Below are 21,539 nucleotides of genomic sequence, written 5' to 3' on the forward strand. Positions count from 1 at the left end.
CCTAGCGGTAGGAAAAATAGGGGGAAATTTGACAATTTTTTTTCATACAAAAAATTTTTTTACTAATAAATCTGTAGATACATCTTAAAGTAGGTCCTTTAATGTATATTTGGTAAAATTTTCATTAATAAATATTGAAAAATGTGCCGTGGAAACGTCATCTCCTGGAAGCTGTTCGACGAAGCGGTAACCATTGTAGCTCCTCTAATTTTTATCTGAAATCAAAAGCCAAAAAATTTTCTTAACGTATATAAAAAAAATAAGTTATTGTAGCCGATTTTTAAAATTCTGATTTTTCAAAAAATGGCGGCCATTTGAATGCGAAGGTATCAGATTGAAAATTATATCTTTGCATTTAAATGGCCGCTATTTTTCGAAAAATCACAATTTTAAAAATCGACTACGACAAAAACTTCCTTTTTTTATATACCTTAAGAAAATTTTTTGGTTTTTGATTTCAGATAAAAATTGGAGGAGCTACAATGGTTACCGCATCGTCGAACAGCTTCCAGATGATGTCTCCACGGTACATTTTTCAATATTTATTAATTAAAATTTTACCAAATATACATTAAGGACCTACTTTAAGATGTAGCTAAAGATTTTTTAATAAAAAAAATTTTTTTATGAAAAAAAAATGTCAAATTTCCCCCTATTTTTCCTACCGCTAGGTGTATGTAGCCCCTTAAGGTAGCCTCAGATAATCTGAGGTAATCTGAGGTAATCTAAGGTAATCTTAAGTAATCTGAGGTAATTTAAAGGTAATCCGTATCAAGGGTAATTTTTGTACACTATAACCACTAGTGACCTACCCCTCGAAATATTCTGGTGTAATAATCGCGTAAAAATAAATGAAGTAAATCGTAGAATTCAATCGCTTTTCTCCCAGAGAGAGAAAATACGCAAATAACTTCGTTATTTAAAAATCATTAATTCAGCGTTTATGTCAATTTTAACTTAATTGCGCTAGTTTTTCCCTCATTTTTTCGAAAATGCTAAAATAAGAGATCGACCCTCCATAATACAGGGAGAATTCGACTCGAAAAAAATTCTAGCTATATTGTAAAAAAAACTGACTGAAACTTCTGTAGCTTTTTTGCAGACACACTTCAATTTTTGGACATACTTTTCTGAACTTTCAGAAAAACTCTCAGAAATTTTTTTGACATCCAGATCTGAAAATTCAAATAAAAATGTGTTTAAATTTCAAAAAAAATTTTACAGTGTATATCATTACGTTCAAACGATGAATCGTGAACACGGTGTCGGCTAGTGAAGCTGCGACATCGACTTGTTCCCAGATATATCAGATAGATCTCTCTTGGGACTTTTTCGCCAGCAATTCTGACTTTGCCATTTATCAGTAAAAGCGAAGTAAGACGCGCGTCGAGATACCTCATGGTAAATGTAATACAAACTAGTTGGAATGCAATTTTCACATGTTATTGTTCCCGTCAACAATTCCCGATGTAAAATTGTGACAATGCGACGCGAAGAGGCGAGAGATGTTCCATTCGCAAAATTCGCGCGGTTGTCCCTCTGTTTGTCGTCGTTTAATATCATAAATGCACGTTATATTATTACGTGTAGAAGCTACAATTACAAAAATGTATATGTGTATATTTTCTATATTTATACCTGCGATTTTGCAACAAAATAATGCAAAATAATGGCGTTTCTTCTAATTTCGGATTCATAATGGGTGAAATGTCATCATTTATAAAAATAAATGAAAAGCTTCCTCTCTTTATAAATTCATCCCATTTTCTGCGTTCACGTAGCTAACACGAATAATGGTGGAATAAAATGAACATCCGCGTATTTCATCGTTCGAAAAATAAACCAATGCGTCTGCTGTAAAAAAAAAAAAAAGATATTTGCTACGTCATGCACGTCACACTAAAAAGAGATATACGACGCTTCGACAACCGTTTCTCATAAATAGAATATACTTAGCCGTTTCGTTCGTGTCTCGCATGGATGATAAGTTACATTGACATTTACACTTTCGATAAAATACAAAGCGATTCGCCTCTCTTCTTATAGCTCGTGGAAAAGGTCGCCCGATCCCTTAGTCTTCGGCCTCGGCGTTTCAAATCGCCGTCTCGCGAAGTACATATACTTCATCGTGTGTACCAACATTTCATCAACGTAATTCGCTCGTAATCCCGGGGAACATTTCGAAAGCAATTTTCGCGAAAAAGCGGGAACGATCTCTTCCCCCCCCCCCCCCCGAAACCCCCTCGCGTTTCCGCCTGATTCAATCCGCGAAAATTTCATTCGAATCGATCGTCGCGAGTCCATGTCAATTTCTCGCGTGTTTATAATCCTTATATAATCTAGATTATATATAAACGTTACCGAGAAAATACACAGAGAACTTCAATATAATCGTCGAAGCGATAATACAGCCATTGAGTTCTAAGAGGTATTAATGCGCGATGTAAAAGCGGGATATTTCCCTGATGTGAGAAGAAACAATGAGTAGTAAATCTTTGAAACGGGGAAGACTCTCAGAAATTCATGAATGAGGTCAACTGAAATACCCGATTAAATTGTGCAGCTTTGAAATGGGAGACACGAATTTTCCTCTCTTTTTTTTTTTATGTATCTCGCAACACCTGCGTTTGTATCACAACCGCGCTAAAACATTGCGATGAAATGCGACGTCGGGTTTTTTGTGTAAAAAAAAAAAAAAAACAATATTTCAATAACTCACGCGGAATTTCTCGCCAAAGTTTACGAAGAAGCGTCCTTAACATGTATGGGGGAGAGGATGCACAAAGAGTGATCTGCGAGTTGCTCGCATAAACCGAAGGCGATTTAATCAACCGGATTGAAGCACTTCAATTCGTTAATTTCCCCTGTCTATTTCTATCTGACCAAGCACTCGATCATATTAAAGAGAACCAGCCGATATAAAATACCTACATATAAAAAGCATTGGATAATTAGTGCCCGAGTTCTGGAACCGAGATTACACAGGTAAGTTTATCTCTCCCCGGGGGAGAGAGAGAGAGAGAGAGAGAGAGACATCCGAGAATCGTTAAACAAGCATCATAGTCGCTCTTGTCACACGTCGAGATAATTTGTCGCTCCGCCAAAATTGCGGAATTTGCCGCAGAGGTAGCGGGAACATTAGGCGATTTTGACGCCCGAAATGGAGAATTTTGGCGCAGTAAAAGGATGAAGCCAAAGGTAATGGATTATCGAATTTATGGGAAGGAAATGATTATCCAATTTAACAAAAAAAAGAACAATCATTTCCTGCAATTATTTAACGCTGAATACAATTGCAGTTTTCAAATTGCTCCATTACATCAAAATTTTGAGAATTTTGAGCAAGCAAAAGTTGCAAGAAATGGATTTTAATGTCGTATCTCGTCGTATTATAATTGCGATATGTGACGTGTTGAAAAAGTTTTATTGCAATCAAAATTAAGTATGTTACTACGACTTTTAGTCCCCAAAAGGGATTTGTTATGTCAATACATGGTTAATAAAATATTCATGGTTAAATATACGATCTATAAATAAAATAAGTTAAATATGTGAATTAGATGATTGAGGATCTATCAAATAATTTTTAATTACTTAAACTTAAGAATTTTTTAGATCACTGAATATGAATCCGCAATGTCAAAATTGACAAATTTAAAATAGTGGAATTAATATGGATGTCAAAGTTAATGTCAAGCTGATTGAATTATTGCACAAATTTAATATAATTTGCATTTGTTAATTTTATTATAATTCACCATCGTAAAGAATTAAAATTTGAGTTATACATGAAGTCGAAATGAAGTGAAAATGGGATTCATTGAATAGGATTAGGGACTTGTAAAGAACGACCAAAAATGTCTCAATTTTTATTCTAATTTCTAATTTTTAAAATTTTTTATTTTAAATTTCAATGCCTAATTTTAAGAAATTAATGAGCCACAACCAAAAATGTCTCGATTTTAATTCTTATTTTTATGTGTATTTATTTTACTTTCATAAAAATTTGATTTGTATTTTAATTCTATCTTTATATGTAATATTATAAATTTAATTTTAATTATATTATTATTCTATTCTTTTTACTCTATTTTTACGCTTATTTCTAATCTATTTTACCTCAGATACCGTTAGATACTGTAGACACATTTTACTTTAGGTATTTAAAATCTCTTGTTACTTTAAAATTCTGATTTTCGAATCTAGACCGATTCTCAAAGATCATTTATAGTAAACAGCGAAATTGATGTTCATGTATATTGAAGTTTGTTTATATTTATATTTATGTTCGATTAAGTTCATTTAAATTCATCGATGCTCATTTATTTTAATGCAGACACACTACACAAAAATTACAATTATAAAAACTGGAAGCCATCCACAGCCGCAAGACACAGATTAAAAAATAAATAAAAAAATATATAATTTTCATTTATTTATTTTTATTATATATTTTTAATTATATTATTATTTAATCATTTTTATTTTATTATTTAATTTTTCACCTCATGTTTATTAGGACCTTTTTCCTCCGTTTCCAGTAAGTACTATTTGCCCTTAAAGTTTTGAACCCTCTTTTTTAATATCCTGTATGTATATTCAGCAAATTAAAGAATCTTTAAGTTTAAATAAACATAATTGAAAACTATTCAAACGAATATAACGAAAAATTATATCCCGGTATAAAACGTCGATACTTTTATAATATTGGATGATTGCATAAGTTCGTGCCCGATTTTCATAGATGGCATTAAGTTACTGCATGGCGGAGTTCTATTGTTTTCGTGTGGTAATTGTTGCTTACACCGAATAGATGACGTTGTCTTATGTCAATTTAGCATCAGACATTGTTCAGATAAGTCCATTGGTGCATAAGAGAAATCATTAAAAATAGAGAACGAAAAGGTGCATTTGCGGCATGTAATGTTATATAAATTTCGGAAAGGCGTGAGTGTTGGGATTGCACAAAAAAATATTCAAACCGTTTATTTGGACCGCGCTCCTGCTCTCCGAACAGTCAAAAAGTGGTTTGGCAGATTTCGAAATGGTGATTTCAACATGGAGGATCAAACCCGCTCTGGACGGCCTTCTGGCATTGATAATGACATTGTGCATGCCGTTTATATTTAAATCGGGCACAAACTTATGCAATCACCTGATAGATACGTAAAAATCTCCCAATATTTTTTCTTTCTTTTTCTTTTCATTCACGAATGAAACCCGTCCCGCTGAAAATTCCGTAATTGCGGCGATGCGCGATATCCTTCGTTCGCTAACGATCTATCCTCTTTTATTTCCACGTACGAAGTCGGACGAATTTCAGAGCGGAAAGCGACGTGAAAATTCGTCGACGTTGTCGTCGCCGCCGTCCGGCGGAAAGTTCCGAAGAGTTTTGTTCGACCGACAACGACGACGATGTCGCTTGGCAAACTTTGGCAGAGAACTTTGCGCGTAGAAGAAATCTCTCGCTATATGTCACCCCTGGTATATGAGCACAGTTCACTTAGGCGATGTCACAAGGAAAGAACGACACGCGCCGACATATGGCCGTTTACTAACTTTGCGGTAAAACTCACGCGACTGGAATGCCTCGATAAGATATCGGTAAAGAGTCAATTATCATTTATATTTGCATTGAAACATAAAATAATCGACGGATATAAATATTAGCAAAAACAATAAATTTTAATTTTAATTAATTAATTTTTATTTTAATTTAATTTTAATTTAATTTTTATTTTTATTTTTATTTTTATTTTTATTTTGTGCGCAAAATAATGGTTTTAAATTTGAAATATTTCAAGATAAAATTTTGTCCTAGAATTTAAATTTTTTTACAAATAGCTATTTTTGACATGACGTAACTTGCCTTATTTCAACGATATACTACGTTTCTCTCAATAAAATTAATTAATCAATTATACCTAATTAATATACCCGCAAAGAAAAATAAAAAATGTAACATTCCATTAATGATTTTAAATTTGAACTATTTCAAAATAAAATAAAAATTTGGCTTACAACTTTAATTTTTTTTACAAATAGGCTTTCTGACATGACGTAACTTGCCTTATTTCAACGATATATTACATTTCTCTCAATAAAATAAAATAATAATTAAATCCAATTAATATTCTCGCAAAAAAAAATTAAGAATGTACCATTTTATTATTTTAAATTTTAAATATTTTAAGATAAAATTAATTTGACTTAAAACTTTAATTCTTTTACAAATAGCTATTTTTGACATGTCATAACTTGCCTTATTTCAACGATATATTGAGTTTCTCTCAATAAAATTAATTAGTCAATTATATACTTGGAAAGAAAAATTAAAAATGTAAACCATTATACCGAAATAGAATATAATGGAACAGAAAATGCATATATAAACGATAATGAATTAAAAGTATAATTATCCCTGCCTGTTTCTTTCTTACATAAGAGCCTGTCTTGGTCAGAAAGGTCGTACATAGACAACAGTGATGGAATTCCTTTATGATATTAGCGACACAATTTTTTTATGTCATGGTTTCTCGTCTCGTATGTTCCGAGTTGATGACGTCGATAATTGTGTAATATGTCGGAAGGGTAATGGCGACTAATAACAGCCACGTAAAGGAAGCGCACCATGACCAAAATAGTGCTTCTTCGATCCATTAACGACAATAGTTCCGTTACACAATATAGATCGCGCGAGGCCAACAGCTGTTGAATAGATAGATATCCCTTTCTACCTGATAACGATGTACAGCAATAATGTATATACATATAAGGGGATCACTCTGATAAAGCGCGTATACATATACGCACGCACACGTGACGATACCTGTCAAATAAATGTCAGTGGCGTACTATTAAACTATCATTGACAAGGCTTGTTGCAACAGTATCCGATGAAATTGGATCATCAACGGCGGCAACTCTCTGCCGACAAAACGATAATAAAGAGCAACTCATGGGATTTAGAGAGAACTAAAATTGAGAGTTTTCCAACTATATGACGTGCCAACTGACGCTTAATCAAAGTTTGACCTTGTGTTTCCACCAATCGCGCTCGCGTCATATATATATCATCTGAAAGAAAAATGATCTCGAATGTAGAATTCATATTTCGCTTTTATATTTCATATCTCCCCATTACAATATTCTACATCCTGCTCTGCCGACAGACGCGTCAGGTTCACTCATGACCATCTTATATTAAAATTGTTTTATAAAGCTCATGGGATATGATACAAACAAATGTTTCATGTGTATATGCGTTGTTCGGAGAATAAATATTATTTATTTTTATTTTTAATATTATATAAATATTTTTCTCATTCTTTTAATTATTTATCATGTACATAGCATTTTTAAAAAAAGAAAATATATTTAAGAATATAATAAAATTAGAATAATTATAAAATTGTATTCTGGAATACAATAGAAATTTTGCTATGAATCAAAATTGATCTATAAAGTTTATCGCGCACGTAATTGTTATTTCAAGTTTAAATCATTATAAGTACAATATATTTATTGAATTATTCTCCGTTACCTTATTGTATCATATACTATCATATATTATTAAAGTTTGTAAATATTTTGTATAATATCGATAAATTAAAATAATGAGAAAAATATTTGTTGCAAAAACATATATATATTAAAAAACATTCTAAATAAAAATAATGAGCGCATATCTTTCTGGAGAGAATTAATTCTTGCAGATTTTTTATATTCTCTCTCTAATCGTGTATTAAAAATAATTTAACAAATGAAAAGTATATTCTCGTGTATTGCGACAATTTCGTGGTTATAAGATTGCTCTTATATTATATACAGCGGAGCTTATCTCTTATTTTCGCATTTCTCTTAACGTTTTCGTTTTTCCCGTTCGAAATTCCCGATATCTTTGTTCGAGGAGCAACTCTAGAGAAGATCCGAAGAAGCACAAAGGATCAAGTCCCATCGTATCAACGAAATACTTTCATATCAGTGTAACAAATTTGGTCGCGCTATCAATATTTCGTATTATGCGGAGGAACTATCGCATAGAAACAGATAGAAGAGTTAATCTTTTTTCTTCTCACCTCGCGTGAAAATAACTTAATAAATCGGCGAGATCATATTCGCGCTAAAAGTAGACGTCACGTTTGAATTTATTGGGAAATACGCTTTATACGCGTCGTTTTATCGCCGTGCTCGTGTCTTTTAAATTTGTCATCGACGAGTCGATCAAATTCCCGCCACGAATCAAGAGAATTATCTGCGATATCGTTTTGTGAAAAAACAATGTAAAATGTGCGAGGATATTATACGTATTCTTTTCCAACAATGAGACGTCACAGCGGAAAAAGTTCAAAGTGCCATTTTAGGATCGGAGAACCAGCACTGAATCGCAATGGTTCTCGCATTTCGATTATCTCGATTTCTTTTTCGTTTGAAACCCGACGAGTCCGAGATTCGTTGGAGGAAGTGCATTCGCAGACTTCCTGAGTCAATGACCTTTTTTCTCTCTCTTCCTCTTTATCTCTCTCTCTCTCTCTCTCTCTCTCTCTCTCTCTTGCTATTGCTCCCGCACAGATCAAGCGAATGTGAAACTTCAATGATCCGAGAGCAAGGCAATTACGCTCGGGTCAACCGTATCTCGTTAGAGTGCATACTACATTAGCTGCCACAAGTGGCATCGTTAAATTAAATTTAAACGAATGTATTTAAGCCTCATTGTATAGCATTTCGATCAATAATAAAATCAATAAAATCAATTTTATATATATATATTAATTGATTTAAATAGGTATTTAAATATCGTCAAATTTTCCGTTGGCATCATTAATCGAGTTCATTTAATCTAGGATAAGAGATCTCGATAAGAGAAACGCAAAGAGGACACTTTGAGACTGTTCAAAGTCTTGCGTAAACAAAAAAGTAGAATCTCGACTTTCGATATTAAAAGTGAAATCGAAATGCGTTGCGTTGCTTATAAACTTCGGTGAAATTAATTATCGACGGATCATCTCGAGGGAAGTGGGATTCTCAAGTGATGGACGACATCTCAAAGATGAAACAAGTATATTTCAGATATCGCATTTTCAAGAGTGTTTCTCTACCGTCGCTGCTTAATTACATGTTAAATTTGATTGGCACAGTAATGATCGTACGGTAAGTCGGTATAATCTTCTAGGAAACGTTTAATGTCTTTCCTGGTTAAGATTACGAGCCTTGTTATGGGAGAAGATCGATGCGAGCTCTAGCTTTTAGCCTAGTTAAGAAATCATGAAATTCGTTCGCAAGAGAAAAGAAACTTCCACACCGAGTATTCCGTATCATTTAGCGAAAAGGATTAGCCATGCTAATCGAAAAATTAACATAAGGAAGAACACAAGGTAAATGTAGATCAAATAATGATAGATATAAAGTTGATGAAATCTTTTTTAATAATTTTTATAAGTAAATATTTTAAATATTTTATCCTGTTATACATATATATTATATATTCCCTTTAGAAAAAAAAAAATGAGAAGTCGTTTTAAACTATCGATTTTTTTTATGTTAATCACTTTCTTTAGTAATAGCAAAAGTATGAAAAAAGTATTTCCATAGAAGAGATTTTACAAGTTCAGGAACGATACAGAGTTTTAACAAACAATTATGCTCGATTCTATAAAAAATGTAAATAGTTATCGAAGAGAACAATCGAAGAAAATGGCATGCTAAAAAGCCATTTCGCTGCACTGCATATGTGCAATTGTATCTCGATTTCAAACACGATTGAAAAAAGGATAAAAAGAATGCTTGTACAGTACGCATTCAAATGCTATAAAGTACCTCTCGCGCTTGCTTTCCTCAAAGTTACGTCAGTTTGATATGGATTTTCCATGCGATTTAACTGATGCGATCAAGTTATAATAGAATGTTGTAGAGAAATAAAAGAAAAATATGTTAAAAATAAAATCATATAATTTTTGTATGAAAAGTCAAATAATATTTCTTTATAAACAAGTAATTTTGTATTTTTTGATTAGTATAAATTTTCTTAAATGTGTGCGATTTTTATTTTCTATGGGATTTGTAATAACACAACGTACAAGTTGCTTTCTATCTATGTTGTTCTGTGTCTCAAATTCTAAAGGAAAAAAATTTGAAAAAGAATTTTGCCTCCAGCTCGATACGCGAAGAAATCGGGCCACCTTGGTAAGCTCTCGCAGAGGAATCAAAAATACTTCTAACAATCGAACGAGAGAGCGTAAACGAAAAAGAAAGGGTCGATGGCGCCCGAAATATTCTCTCAGAGAGACATACTTCATTAAAAGTATACGTCGAAATGCCAGTACCAAAAATATCTTCCCCCATTCCCCCACTCCCACGCGCGTGTCTTTAACAAAAAGTGCCTTTAAAAAGAGTCAAGTGAAATTTCTTCCCTCTTTTGTTTCCGCCTGCGCGTCAAAAGATCGAAACTTCGGGGATGATATAATATATCGTATCTACCCTTGAGAGACAGAGATACCTCGATACCGTTGATCGCCGAAATCATCACTTGACCGAGTTATCCCAAAATCTGGCGAATGAGCAAATAACAAATCAACGGAAAGGGAGAAAGAGAGAAAGAGAGAGAGAGAGAAAGAGAGGAAATGGGGAAAGAGGCGGTTGGTGGGCCCATCGAACTGCGGTTATGTCGTACTCGTTGATTTGGAAGGGAAGGAAGAGTCGGCCGGAAGCCGCGGGAGGAGGTGGAGAAGGATGAGGAGGAAGGGAGGTAGTCGTATTGATCGACAAAGATGGGGTCCAACCCCTCGACGACTACGCGAAGGACGTATTACTTGCTGACTGGATCTGATGCTTGTACATGCTCGGCTTGAGCCGCGCGAGAGGAACGTTTTTCAGGATCCATTCACTCTCCACTCCTGTATATCACACGTGGCGAGGTGTAAAAGGGATTACGAACAAGTACGGAGAAAGGTGAGACGCATTTAACGACCTTAGCGCGGTTTTCGCACGGGGGTTGACGGAGCCCCCTGGATCTAGGTGTCTGGTCCATCTCGGGCCAAGGACACGCGCAACGATCGTTCCCCTCTCCGCCCGTTTGTACAAACCACCCCCACTTTTCCTCCTGCTTGTCCTCGCCCTTCCTATGTCCCACCCTCTCACTCACTCGCGAGATCGACGCATCTCTTTCAGCCTCGCTGATATTAATCCGCATATTGTGATTAATGTTCTCCCCGACTGCAGCGCGATGCGAACTCCCTCTTTGATATTTATGCGTAATCATCAAGCGCAGAATTAATGCGCATTGGCTTTTGGATCTCCCAATGTAAGCGCTTTGCGAACGTATCAGCTTTTCGATTATGCAATTTTCGAAATTATTGTAATTACGAATGTATTAGAGCTGGTGATTTGCTTCGAAGGCTTCGATATCCGAAGCTTCGAAGATTCGAAGCTTCGGCACTAAAATCTTCGAAGATCGAAGCTTCAATCTTGGAAACTTCGAACCTTCGAAACTTCGATACTTCAATCTCCGAAGCTTCAAAGAATCAAAATTATACAATTATTAATTTAATATAATAGTAATAGTACCGCGATTATTATCGAGGTACACATTTATAAAATTATATGATAAAATCCGAATAAAATTTCTAATGTTGCAATAATTAATGTTGAATAATTACATATTTTTTGAGCATATGTATTAATTAATTCCTTTTATTTACAATATTTCTAGCGTTCCCTGAATGAATTCGCCATTTGTACGAATATATTCTTCGAAGCTTCGAAGTTAACTTCGAATCTTTGAAGTTGTCAAAAGTAACAGCCCTAGTATGTATCGCGAATTGGGAATGCAAGTTATAAAAGGGGGATCGCTATAAATTTGCATACGCGACCGATATTTTTTACTTTTAATAGCCGTTCAACCTCTTTTAAGGTATAGCTCTATAAAAGCTCATCTTGACACCGTGCGATGATGCTCGAATAAGTATCTATGTACTATAAGTATCTATGTATGATATATAACTCAGGCCAAGGACGAACCCATCGAGCTCGTTTCTTTCCTCTACCATTCAACTTCGTCACTCTCTATCTTGTTAATCATCGTGCTCAATTCATTTTCCGGAATAGAGAAAGAAAAAAAATCAACATGGTCGAAAATAGCGAATGCGTTTACGAATGCGTCTTACGCGTTATCAGAATCTTTTTCTGATTTGTATCTCTCGAGCCTTCTAGGCAGACGGTGCGAAAATTGCACTTTGGTACAGTGATTGCTCATTCACAGCAAAGAATTCTCGCGATGAAACAGCGATCATCTATACGATAGATTGTTTTATAATAAAACGCTCCCGCATACATGTTAGGTTAAAAAAAATTCTGAATCAGATCCGAAATATTTTTAAAAATATATTAAATTTATTGCTATTTTAAGTATATTACAAATATATTATGATATAAATATACAAATATATAAATATTGCCTTAATTTTTAGTAAAAAAGAAATTTCATGAATCTCTACAGTAAATATTGTAACTATCATACTTATTTGTATATTTTATTATATAAATATTGTATAGAGATTCCATAAATCTATTCACTCTTCGATAAGTAAAAGTAAAAAATTAAATTTGCTCTGATTATACTCGTATATTTGTAAATTGTCGAACAACATTTGCAAATATCATTCGTGTCTTTGCATAGAGGGTATCTCGGAGAGCAGAGATATTCATATAGACCGTTTCGTGGCTTTAAAGTTCGTCAAACATCTCGTCGTCTCACAGTCGACCTTGGCGCATGTTTTCAAGGTGATCAAATAGACCGAGCTATCCCTCTACTTTATTTTTAAATAAAAAGTCTCAAACCCTCTTCGCGCTTTTGCACAATGAGAAGAGGAAAAAATATTCAAGGGAAAATTTATCTTGGACAATGATACTTAATCATTCGCCTTTGCGACTCGTCTCTTCTCTGTAAAACCGATCCCTAAGTCCATATACAGATAATATCATTCTGATAACATCATTCTAATAATACCATTATTAATACCTTGCCGCATTGTACATAGAGGGAGAGCAAAATGACTCTTTCATCCGAAAAAAAACGCAAAAAATTTGTCATCAGACAATACATTAAAAAAAAAAGATATTCAATCTCTCGCAGTAAAATTATACAATAACAAAAAAATGTATTATTAATAATAATAAATATAATAAAAATTATATAACAGAATTCGCGAGGGTTGGCTGGAAAAGTCCAGTGAGTGGAAAAAAACATGATAAATTCCGGCTTATACCGTCCCGGACTTTATTTAATGAAATACACTGGCAAAAAATAAATATAATATGTAATACTAAAATATACTTATATAACTTTATGCAAAAAGATATTTTTGTTTTTATTAATAAATGATACTAATCACAATAGTTTACAAAAATTAAATCTATATAATAAAGCCTTTTTTAATTCAAAAATTAATATGTGAAATTTTTAAAATAAAAACTTTGATATAAATTTTACTGTAACGGTAACAAAATTAAAAATTTTTACCAACATCAATATAAATCGCGTTTATCTTTTAACATCTTCTAATAAAAAACTAATTTATTTGTCGATGCCTAATATCTATTACGGATTTTATATATATATTGCATAAAGCCTAAATATTAAAAAACACTCTTAATTGACAAATAATGATAAAAAGGTTTTTTATTTATTTTGACGTTTTTAAATTTTCAGAAAATACCAGTTTTTTGTCTGTTTTTTTTCGGAAAATATCAGTTTTTACGACTGGCATAGATTTTATTCAATAAATATGGAACTTTGCCAACCCTGAAAGAAATATTTCAACATGATCATAATATATTTGAGAAATATATTTTTCAAAAGAATGCCCGTTAAAGAATCAATGATTCCCGCGTTGTAGGTGGGACGAACCTGAGAAATATTTAAAATAAATGAACGCTATGCGCGCGATTTATTCTCCAACGAGTGGATACGTATTTATATAACGAGATACGTGAAAGGGCGAAATGTTAAAGGGGATATGTTCTATATTCTGTGACGTATACCGAGCCTTTATCCACACATGTAGTCTTTAATGCAGCAGTACGTAATAGTTGTCCCTTTCAATTATTTACAAGGCGTGATGTATTACAATGGGGCGGTTCTTGGCCGGAAAAAAAAAAAAAGAGAAAATACTTTTCTTGAAGAGAGAAGAAATCCTGCGTGTGTGCAAAAGATACGTATAATTTCCAAGTATCATATGTATCTTTACCAGAGCGGCCGACAGGACCCACAAAAAGGTTCGCCCAGATAAAGGGTATATGAATGATATAAAGGCAATTTCTCCGGAAAAATGGGCAAAAAAAGAGATACGCCGCGTGTGTGGCCATAATATCATGTGTAAGCGCAGATAACGGCTCACGGCAGAAATCGAATTTTCTGCGGAGCCCACAGGATTTATCAGTGCGCGTAATCAAACGCGACTGAGGCAAATTAACCAATAATTGCGCGAGCGCAATATAAACCTGTAATTAATGGATTAATTTAAAGGATTTTTAATTCGTCTCGCGCAGAATTGCGAATACGAGATGTGTATAAAAGTATTAACGTGACTTGGGAATATTTTATCGAAAACATGATTACAAGATCATATTATAATCATCAAAATCAAATCCCGTTTCATTTTTATAAATTAAAATAATTGACATTTTAATATATAATTAAAATTTATTTCTCTTATATCGCGGATACGGATAATATTAAAAAAATAGAAATAATTATAAATAAAAATAAAAAAAGAACTAAATGTGCCATATATTAATTATTATTCTTTGATTTGAGTTTACGCGAAGTGACACAAGTACTTATAAAAAATTTTTCTCAAGCATCACTGCTTCTACATTTTTAGTTCCGCTCTCATAAATTCCCAGGCACTTTGCACTTTGCCAAAAAGCTTGCTTGAACCAGTACTTTTCTCGACTTGGACAAATTTAAATATATTTTATTTCGCTCTTATTTCCCCGAGCTTACATTACGCGCGATCATTCATTGCCATGCATAACGTATGCTACCTCATTTTCTCTCACGTCACTAAACTCCCGTTGTAAACAATCCTAGGAAAAATCTCGAAAGAAGTACATTCGCATCGTGCGAAAAATAACACGATGCAAGGAAGAACGATAAAATCCGTGGCATAATAATGTATTTTCATTGGAGAAAGAAATAATTTGTTTAATATTGAGGGTATATATGGTATACGAGCGAGAAAGCGAGCTTTAGAAGCGCAAGACTTCATAATAAAGCGCGACTTACATCAAAGGAAATCATTATTTGTCGACTCGAGAGAGTATCCAGGCTGGTTGGTTTGAATAACGATAAAATACCTACGATATTACGAGAAGAGAGAGAGAGCACGTTTCCCACATTATACAATTTAAAAATACTCAAACGAATTAACGCACCGCGTAAAAATAATGAGAACAAACGCATCTTCAAGCATCGTTTGAAATTATATTCGCGCTAAAAATTTAAATACAAAAACTCTTTTAAAGATCTCACTTTTTTTTAGAAATAAAATTACAAATCTATTCGAAAGCATTGAGTACGTATATATTGGCGAAACTATTAACAATGATTAATAACGCATGCAATTATAAATCGATAATATCTCGCTGCTTAATCGCATTACTCCGATAAATGTATGCTAAATCTCGTGCTTGTAAAGCGTGAAATGCTGCCGTTAGCTATTTTACCAATGAATATGTATGTTGCTTCGGAGGGCCGTTCCAGGAAATCAAATTTCCATTGTAGAGTGGACACGAACGATCAGACATGAGCGGACACCGAAATGCACGAGGCGCATATTCTACCTATGTATAACGCAATTAACATCTCTCGTTCTCTCTCTCTCTCTCTCTCTCTCTCTCTCTCTCTCTCTCTTTCCAGTACTTGCAATTTTTTAAATTGATTTTAGCATCAGAGTGACGGAAAATGCTATGAATTTCATTATCAATCTTCTATTTGCACCGTAAAGAAAACAATTATGGATGTCAACGCTGATATCATCTTTACACGAATGTGCTCCTCACAGCATCTCTTATATTGGATGATTGCATAAGTTCGTGCCCGATTTTCATAGATGGCATTAAGTTACTACTGGCGGAGTTCTATTGTTTTCGTGTGGTAATTGTTGCTTACACCGAATAGATGACGTTGTCTTATGTCAATTTAGCGTCAGACATTATTCCAATCACCTGATATAAGTAATATTTAATAATACCATAATTTCCGGAGGCGCGAAGCAAAAGAACCAAGTAATTTTTCTCTGACGCGGCGAGAATGCCCGAAAAATTGCGCCGAACAATCTCTATTCATCTATAATAATATGACAAAACTTACCGGCACCAAAAGCCTGTTGTCCATTTTTGTCGTCGGTCGGAGTGCCCTCTAAACTTGCGGGACCGCTGTCCGCTCCACCGGTTGCGCTGTGAAAATATTTTCTCCGTGAATTCAGTTGTTTTTATCCAATAATAGTGTTGAGTCGTCGCATGTGAAATATCGGATTTTGAAAGCTTCAGTTTTATAAAAACATCTTTCGATAATCATATACACAAATATTGTAAAAGTATTGCGTTAAAGTGACATGATTCTTTTACAAAAATACGCTTAGATTTTTGTGTTTGTAATATTTCTCGAATTATAATAAATTTTTTGAAAATTTTGTATCGAGTATAACATTACCATATGTAATGTGACTTCAAAGACGTAAATGCGATTGTAAATTCATATGTCAGAATTACCTATGTATCGTTATTTTTTTTTCTAAACGGGATGATCAAACCAGTTTTTTTATTTATTACTGAACAAAAAGAAATTTGACATCGATCAAATTTTGATTGATCACATTTTGATCGATGCTATTTGCTAAGTTCTCTTTTCGAATTGTAATTAGAATTTAAATAAAGTTAATGTTTCTGACAATTTTAATCGTTCGTACTCTCTTTCTGATAAAATAAGTTTAAAAAAAAAAACGATCAAAAATCATAATTTATTTTTAAACAGATAAAAAGAATTAAAAAATAATAATAACATAATTAAAAAATAATAATTAAAAAATAATAAATAAAAATAAAGTTTAAAAAACATGATTTTATAAAGAAGAGAGTTCAAAAATAATAAATAAAAAATAATAATAATCAAACCAGTGATATCCAAGAAAAAGATACATAAAGTTTAAAAAACATGATTTTATAAAGAAGAGAGTTCATAATTTATTTTAAAAAAATAATAATAATCAAACCAGTGATTTCCAAGAAAAAGGATATATAAAATTTAAAAAAATATGGTTTTATAAAGGAGAGTGTGTCAAAGGTTTTGACGCTATTTTTATATGTTAAATATTTTTTTAGAAACAGACATATATCCAAAAGTCATTCTATATAGCTCAAAATAGGTTTAGAAAATTATCTACTTTGTTTAAATAAAAAAATAACGATATTTTAATCATTTTGAAGCGCACGCGCCCCCTTTGAAATCATCGTGAGAAGAAACTGAATATCGATATAAAAAAATTTTGTTTGATATCCGGGATATAAAGGTAAAAACATTTTCTGATATTTTTATACTTTAAATCTCTCACTTTTGATCGAACCAAGATTGCGAAAATATCTTCCTAGTATTGTAAAAGATGAAAAATATTATTAGAGTTTTTCAATCACATATCTTATTTTCTCAGAGATTAATTAAAAAATAGTGACGAAAAAGCGACATTATATGCATGCAACAATAAAATGTGAAATACACAACTACCTGCTTGCGTCATCATCCTTGACTTGTTCACCGACGGGAGCCTGACTCTCTTGAGGCTCCTGGCTCTCTTCTGTCTCAGCTGACGGCGGGGCCTCGCCTTCGCCGGTTCCGGCGCCGCGGCTTAATCCAGGTATACCGCCGCTCAACCAACCGGACATTTGATTCTTTACCCCGGCTAACATTTCCAATTTATTACCCTTCGGACTGCGAGACAAGAAAAAGAATCGTTTTAAATCTGACGTTTCGTGAAATTTAAACTAAAATTCTGGATAAAGAGAATTTCGCGACTTTAATGGGAAATATTACGTGCCCTTTAAGGAGAAATATTGCCCTTTTCACCTCCACGTATTTAAGGGAAAAAATTGAGGGAATTAGAAAGAGAAAACGGAATGTCAGCGAGTTATTTGCATCAGTAAAAAATGCCAAGGTGATTAATTAAACGATGAACAACAATAATACGACTCATTGTAATAATGTAAAATATGGAATAAAACACATGCTGAATAAGCGCAAACCGATTATATTTCCGCCATTTCCCGTTCATAGATGTTATAAAATGTACGTACACAATACATAAAAATGTACGTACAATAACAGATAAAAGGAAAAAGAAATAGATGTAAACACCGTAAATACAATAAATCATCGATCGATTAATTGTAACGCCATTTCCCGTTCATAGATGTTATAAAATGTACGTACACAATACATAAAAATGTACGTACAATAACAGATAAAAGGAAAAAGAAATAGATGTAAATACCGTGAATACAATAAATCATCGATCGATTAATTCGATTAGCGCAAAGAAATCGGATTAAAACGTAATAACTGAGATAGAATTACAAACGCGACCCTTCTCCTCCCCCCGGCTTTTAATCGCTTCCCCAAATTCGGGAACGTAAAAAAGTTCGCCTCGTTTAAAAACTTTCTTACTCGGCCGAAAATTTACAATCTCGCCGGAGAGACATGAAAGCCGCGATTTATATGCTATTGCGTTATAACAAAGGAAGTAATTACATATTAGGTAAGGATTTGCAGCAAAGCGAGACAAAATTCTCAGCGGTACTAATTACGCTTATGAATCTCCGAAATATGTGTATAGAATTAACCGAGAATTCCGAAATGCATTACGAGAGACGACCTCGCAGTAATAAAATCGTACAATTCACAATTCGCACATATAATAATGTATAAATATATTTTAATATTTTATATTTATAAATATATTTTTATAATAATAATTTTATAATAATTAATGATAATATACACAATTCTATAGACACAAACGTTTTTTAAGAAATTATATAAACAGGGTGTTCTCAATTCTACTCAAATCTTGTAAAAAAAATTTCCTAATCTTCCAGTTATTTCAAAATTCCAAGTAAAAAAATATTTTAAAGATCTTTTGGTATAACTTTCTAAAATAAGCTTTTTTTTATTGTACGCGTTTTCTAATGTTTTTCATTCATACAAAGAAAAAACACAGAGTCTCTTAAGTTTGTACATATAGTGAAAAAAACTATATAGCTTTCGTAAGATAGACATTTTTCACTTGCATAACATTTTCGGTAAATGTTTACATTAACTTACACTTCACGGATCACTTTCCTTTTAACATATATTGTAGAGGGTATATTCCTAAGTAATACACGCTTTGAATTTTATGCCGCTTACAGTATCGTATTAAATTATTATTAAAAATAAAAAATGAAAATTTAAATAAAAACGTGGGCGAGGAAAAGCTCCGGGGCACTAACCTAACCCTAAATCTAATTTCACTAACCTAAACCTAATTTCAATTTAAAATCAGAAGTATTGGGAGGTTTGGGTTAGGTTAGTTCATTTCGGGGAGGGGCTCCGCCTCTTCCTCGCTTACTCCTTTGCTTTATAATAGAGTAAAGCTATAAAATACATGGTTTGGAACTTTCCGCACAAAAGAAAGTTTGAAATAAATGGATTCGATATACTTGCATATTTAAATTAGGGCTGATGATTTGCTTCGAAGGCTTCGGCATTCGAACCTTCGAAACTTCGATACTTCAATCTTCGAAGTTTCGAAAAATCAAAATTATTAATTAATAATTTAATATAATAGTAATAGTACCGCGATTATACTATCGAGGTACACATTTATAAAATTATATGATAAAATCCAAATAAAATTTCTAATACTGCAATAATTAATGTTGAATAATTACATATTTTTTGAGCATATATATTAATTAATTCCTTTTATTTACAATATTTTTAGCGTTCCCTAAATGAATTCGCACAAATATATCGCTTCGAATGTGTAATGATAAAAATTTTTTGAAAATTATTAACGATCATAATCTTAAAAACGTATGTCAAGATTAAGATCATTGAGACTAAATCTGCTTTTTTAAAAATGTTATTTTTACAATATTTCAAAATCGCATATCTCAGGAACCAAAAGAGAGGGCCACAAAATTCAAAGCCTATATTACTTAGGAATATATCCTCTCTAAAATATATGTCAAAAAGAAAGTCATTCATGAGGTGTAAGTTAATAAACATTTACCTTATAAAATTATTTTACTCACACACAGCATTCAAATTCCCTGCAGGTATAACTTTTAACAAAATTACATTAATTTTTGTATAATGTATTATGATTGACAAGAAATCCTTATTTTTTTATTTGTTGACATTTTTTTTATAGAAACAAGACGCGCAAACATATGCTTTTTTATTATTTAAACATCTCTATTTTAATCTTTTACGCTAATCGTGTTTTTCAATATGTACATACATATCTACATATATTATTTTCACTATCAATATCGAGAAGAAATGTGACTTTGAAATATAATAAAATTTTCTATTTTTTCGAGAAAAATTCTCCAACGTTTTCACTTTCTCCTCATATTTTTTTAAAATATGAGTTATTAACATTGGAGGTTTCCCACCATATATGACGTGCACACGTGTCTTTTGTAATTTAAGTAGTAATAAAATATTTATATGCCATCCCCGTGATTTCAACGACACTGCAATAACGTACATACGTACGAGCGTTTCGATCCTGTGTTTATCGCGAAATGATATGCGTGCATCGTGACAATGACAGCGCGCGCGTCAAATGTCAATACACACAAAGCGTCTTGTGCATTTGCGCAAAATCAATCCCCGCGTGTTCGACCAACGTCCACCTGGCGAATATATTGGAATTCACGAAATGGAAACCGCGATATGCGTGCCTGGATAATAATGTCGCTCGTTCGCGCATGTGACATCATCGCGACTCTATTCGCGATAAAAGTTTAATCGCAACTATATGTACGAATAATTTTTGTATTTATTATTATATTTTTTATGTACTATTAGTTATTATGTACTATTATAATTAAGGGTGTCTATTTTCTAGAAAACCTGGAATACTCAGGGATTTTTTTTGTACATGGAAAAATTATATAAAAATTATAATAAAAAATTCTCATAGAATTTTACTAATATTCCGCGAATTAAAAAAAAAAAAAATTCTCTCTTTGATGATTTTTTGCTCTTATATTGTAAGTAATCCAACGATTGGCCAAGTTGTGAGAATGATCTTCCTGTTTACGTGTATATTCGATATCTTTACAAAATATTGAATATGTAGTATATATTTTTCATTGTAACTTAAAAAATTTACCATAATTAATATAATTTCGCAAAAAGTTATACTTGCACGAAATTTAAATGCTAGGATTAAAATAATATTTTTATAAATTAAAGAGAGAGAGAGAGAGAGAGA

General features: G+C 32.7%; 1 protein-coding gene across 2 annotated transcripts in view; it reads right to left on the reverse strand.

The window, feature by feature from the left end:
* The window catches only part of LOC115242577 (synapse-associated protein of 47 kDa-like), a 112,938-nt gene that overhangs the window by 81,195 nt on the left and 10,204 nt on the right, over positions 1-21,539 (reverse strand). The window contains exons 2-3 of one of the 2 annotated variants that reach the window (XM_029818970.1): positions 17,777-17,983; positions 16,370-16,455 (exon numbers count right to left, since the gene is read on the reverse strand). In XM_029818970.1, coding sequence (XP_029674830.1) covers positions 16,370-16,455; positions 17,777-17,983 — 293 coding nt within the window. The remainder of the gene's footprint in view (positions 1-16,369; positions 16,456-17,776; positions 17,984-21,539) is intronic. The other variant, XM_029818971.1, reaches the window with a different exon arrangement.

This window comes from Formica exsecta, unplaced genomic scaffold (assembly GCF_003651465.1).
Source record: "Formica exsecta isolate Colony F162 unplaced genomic scaffold, ASM365146v1 scaffold613, whole genome shotgun sequence".
NCBI classification, from domain to species: domain Eukaryota; kingdom Metazoa; phylum Arthropoda; class Insecta; order Hymenoptera; family Formicidae; genus Formica; species Formica exsecta.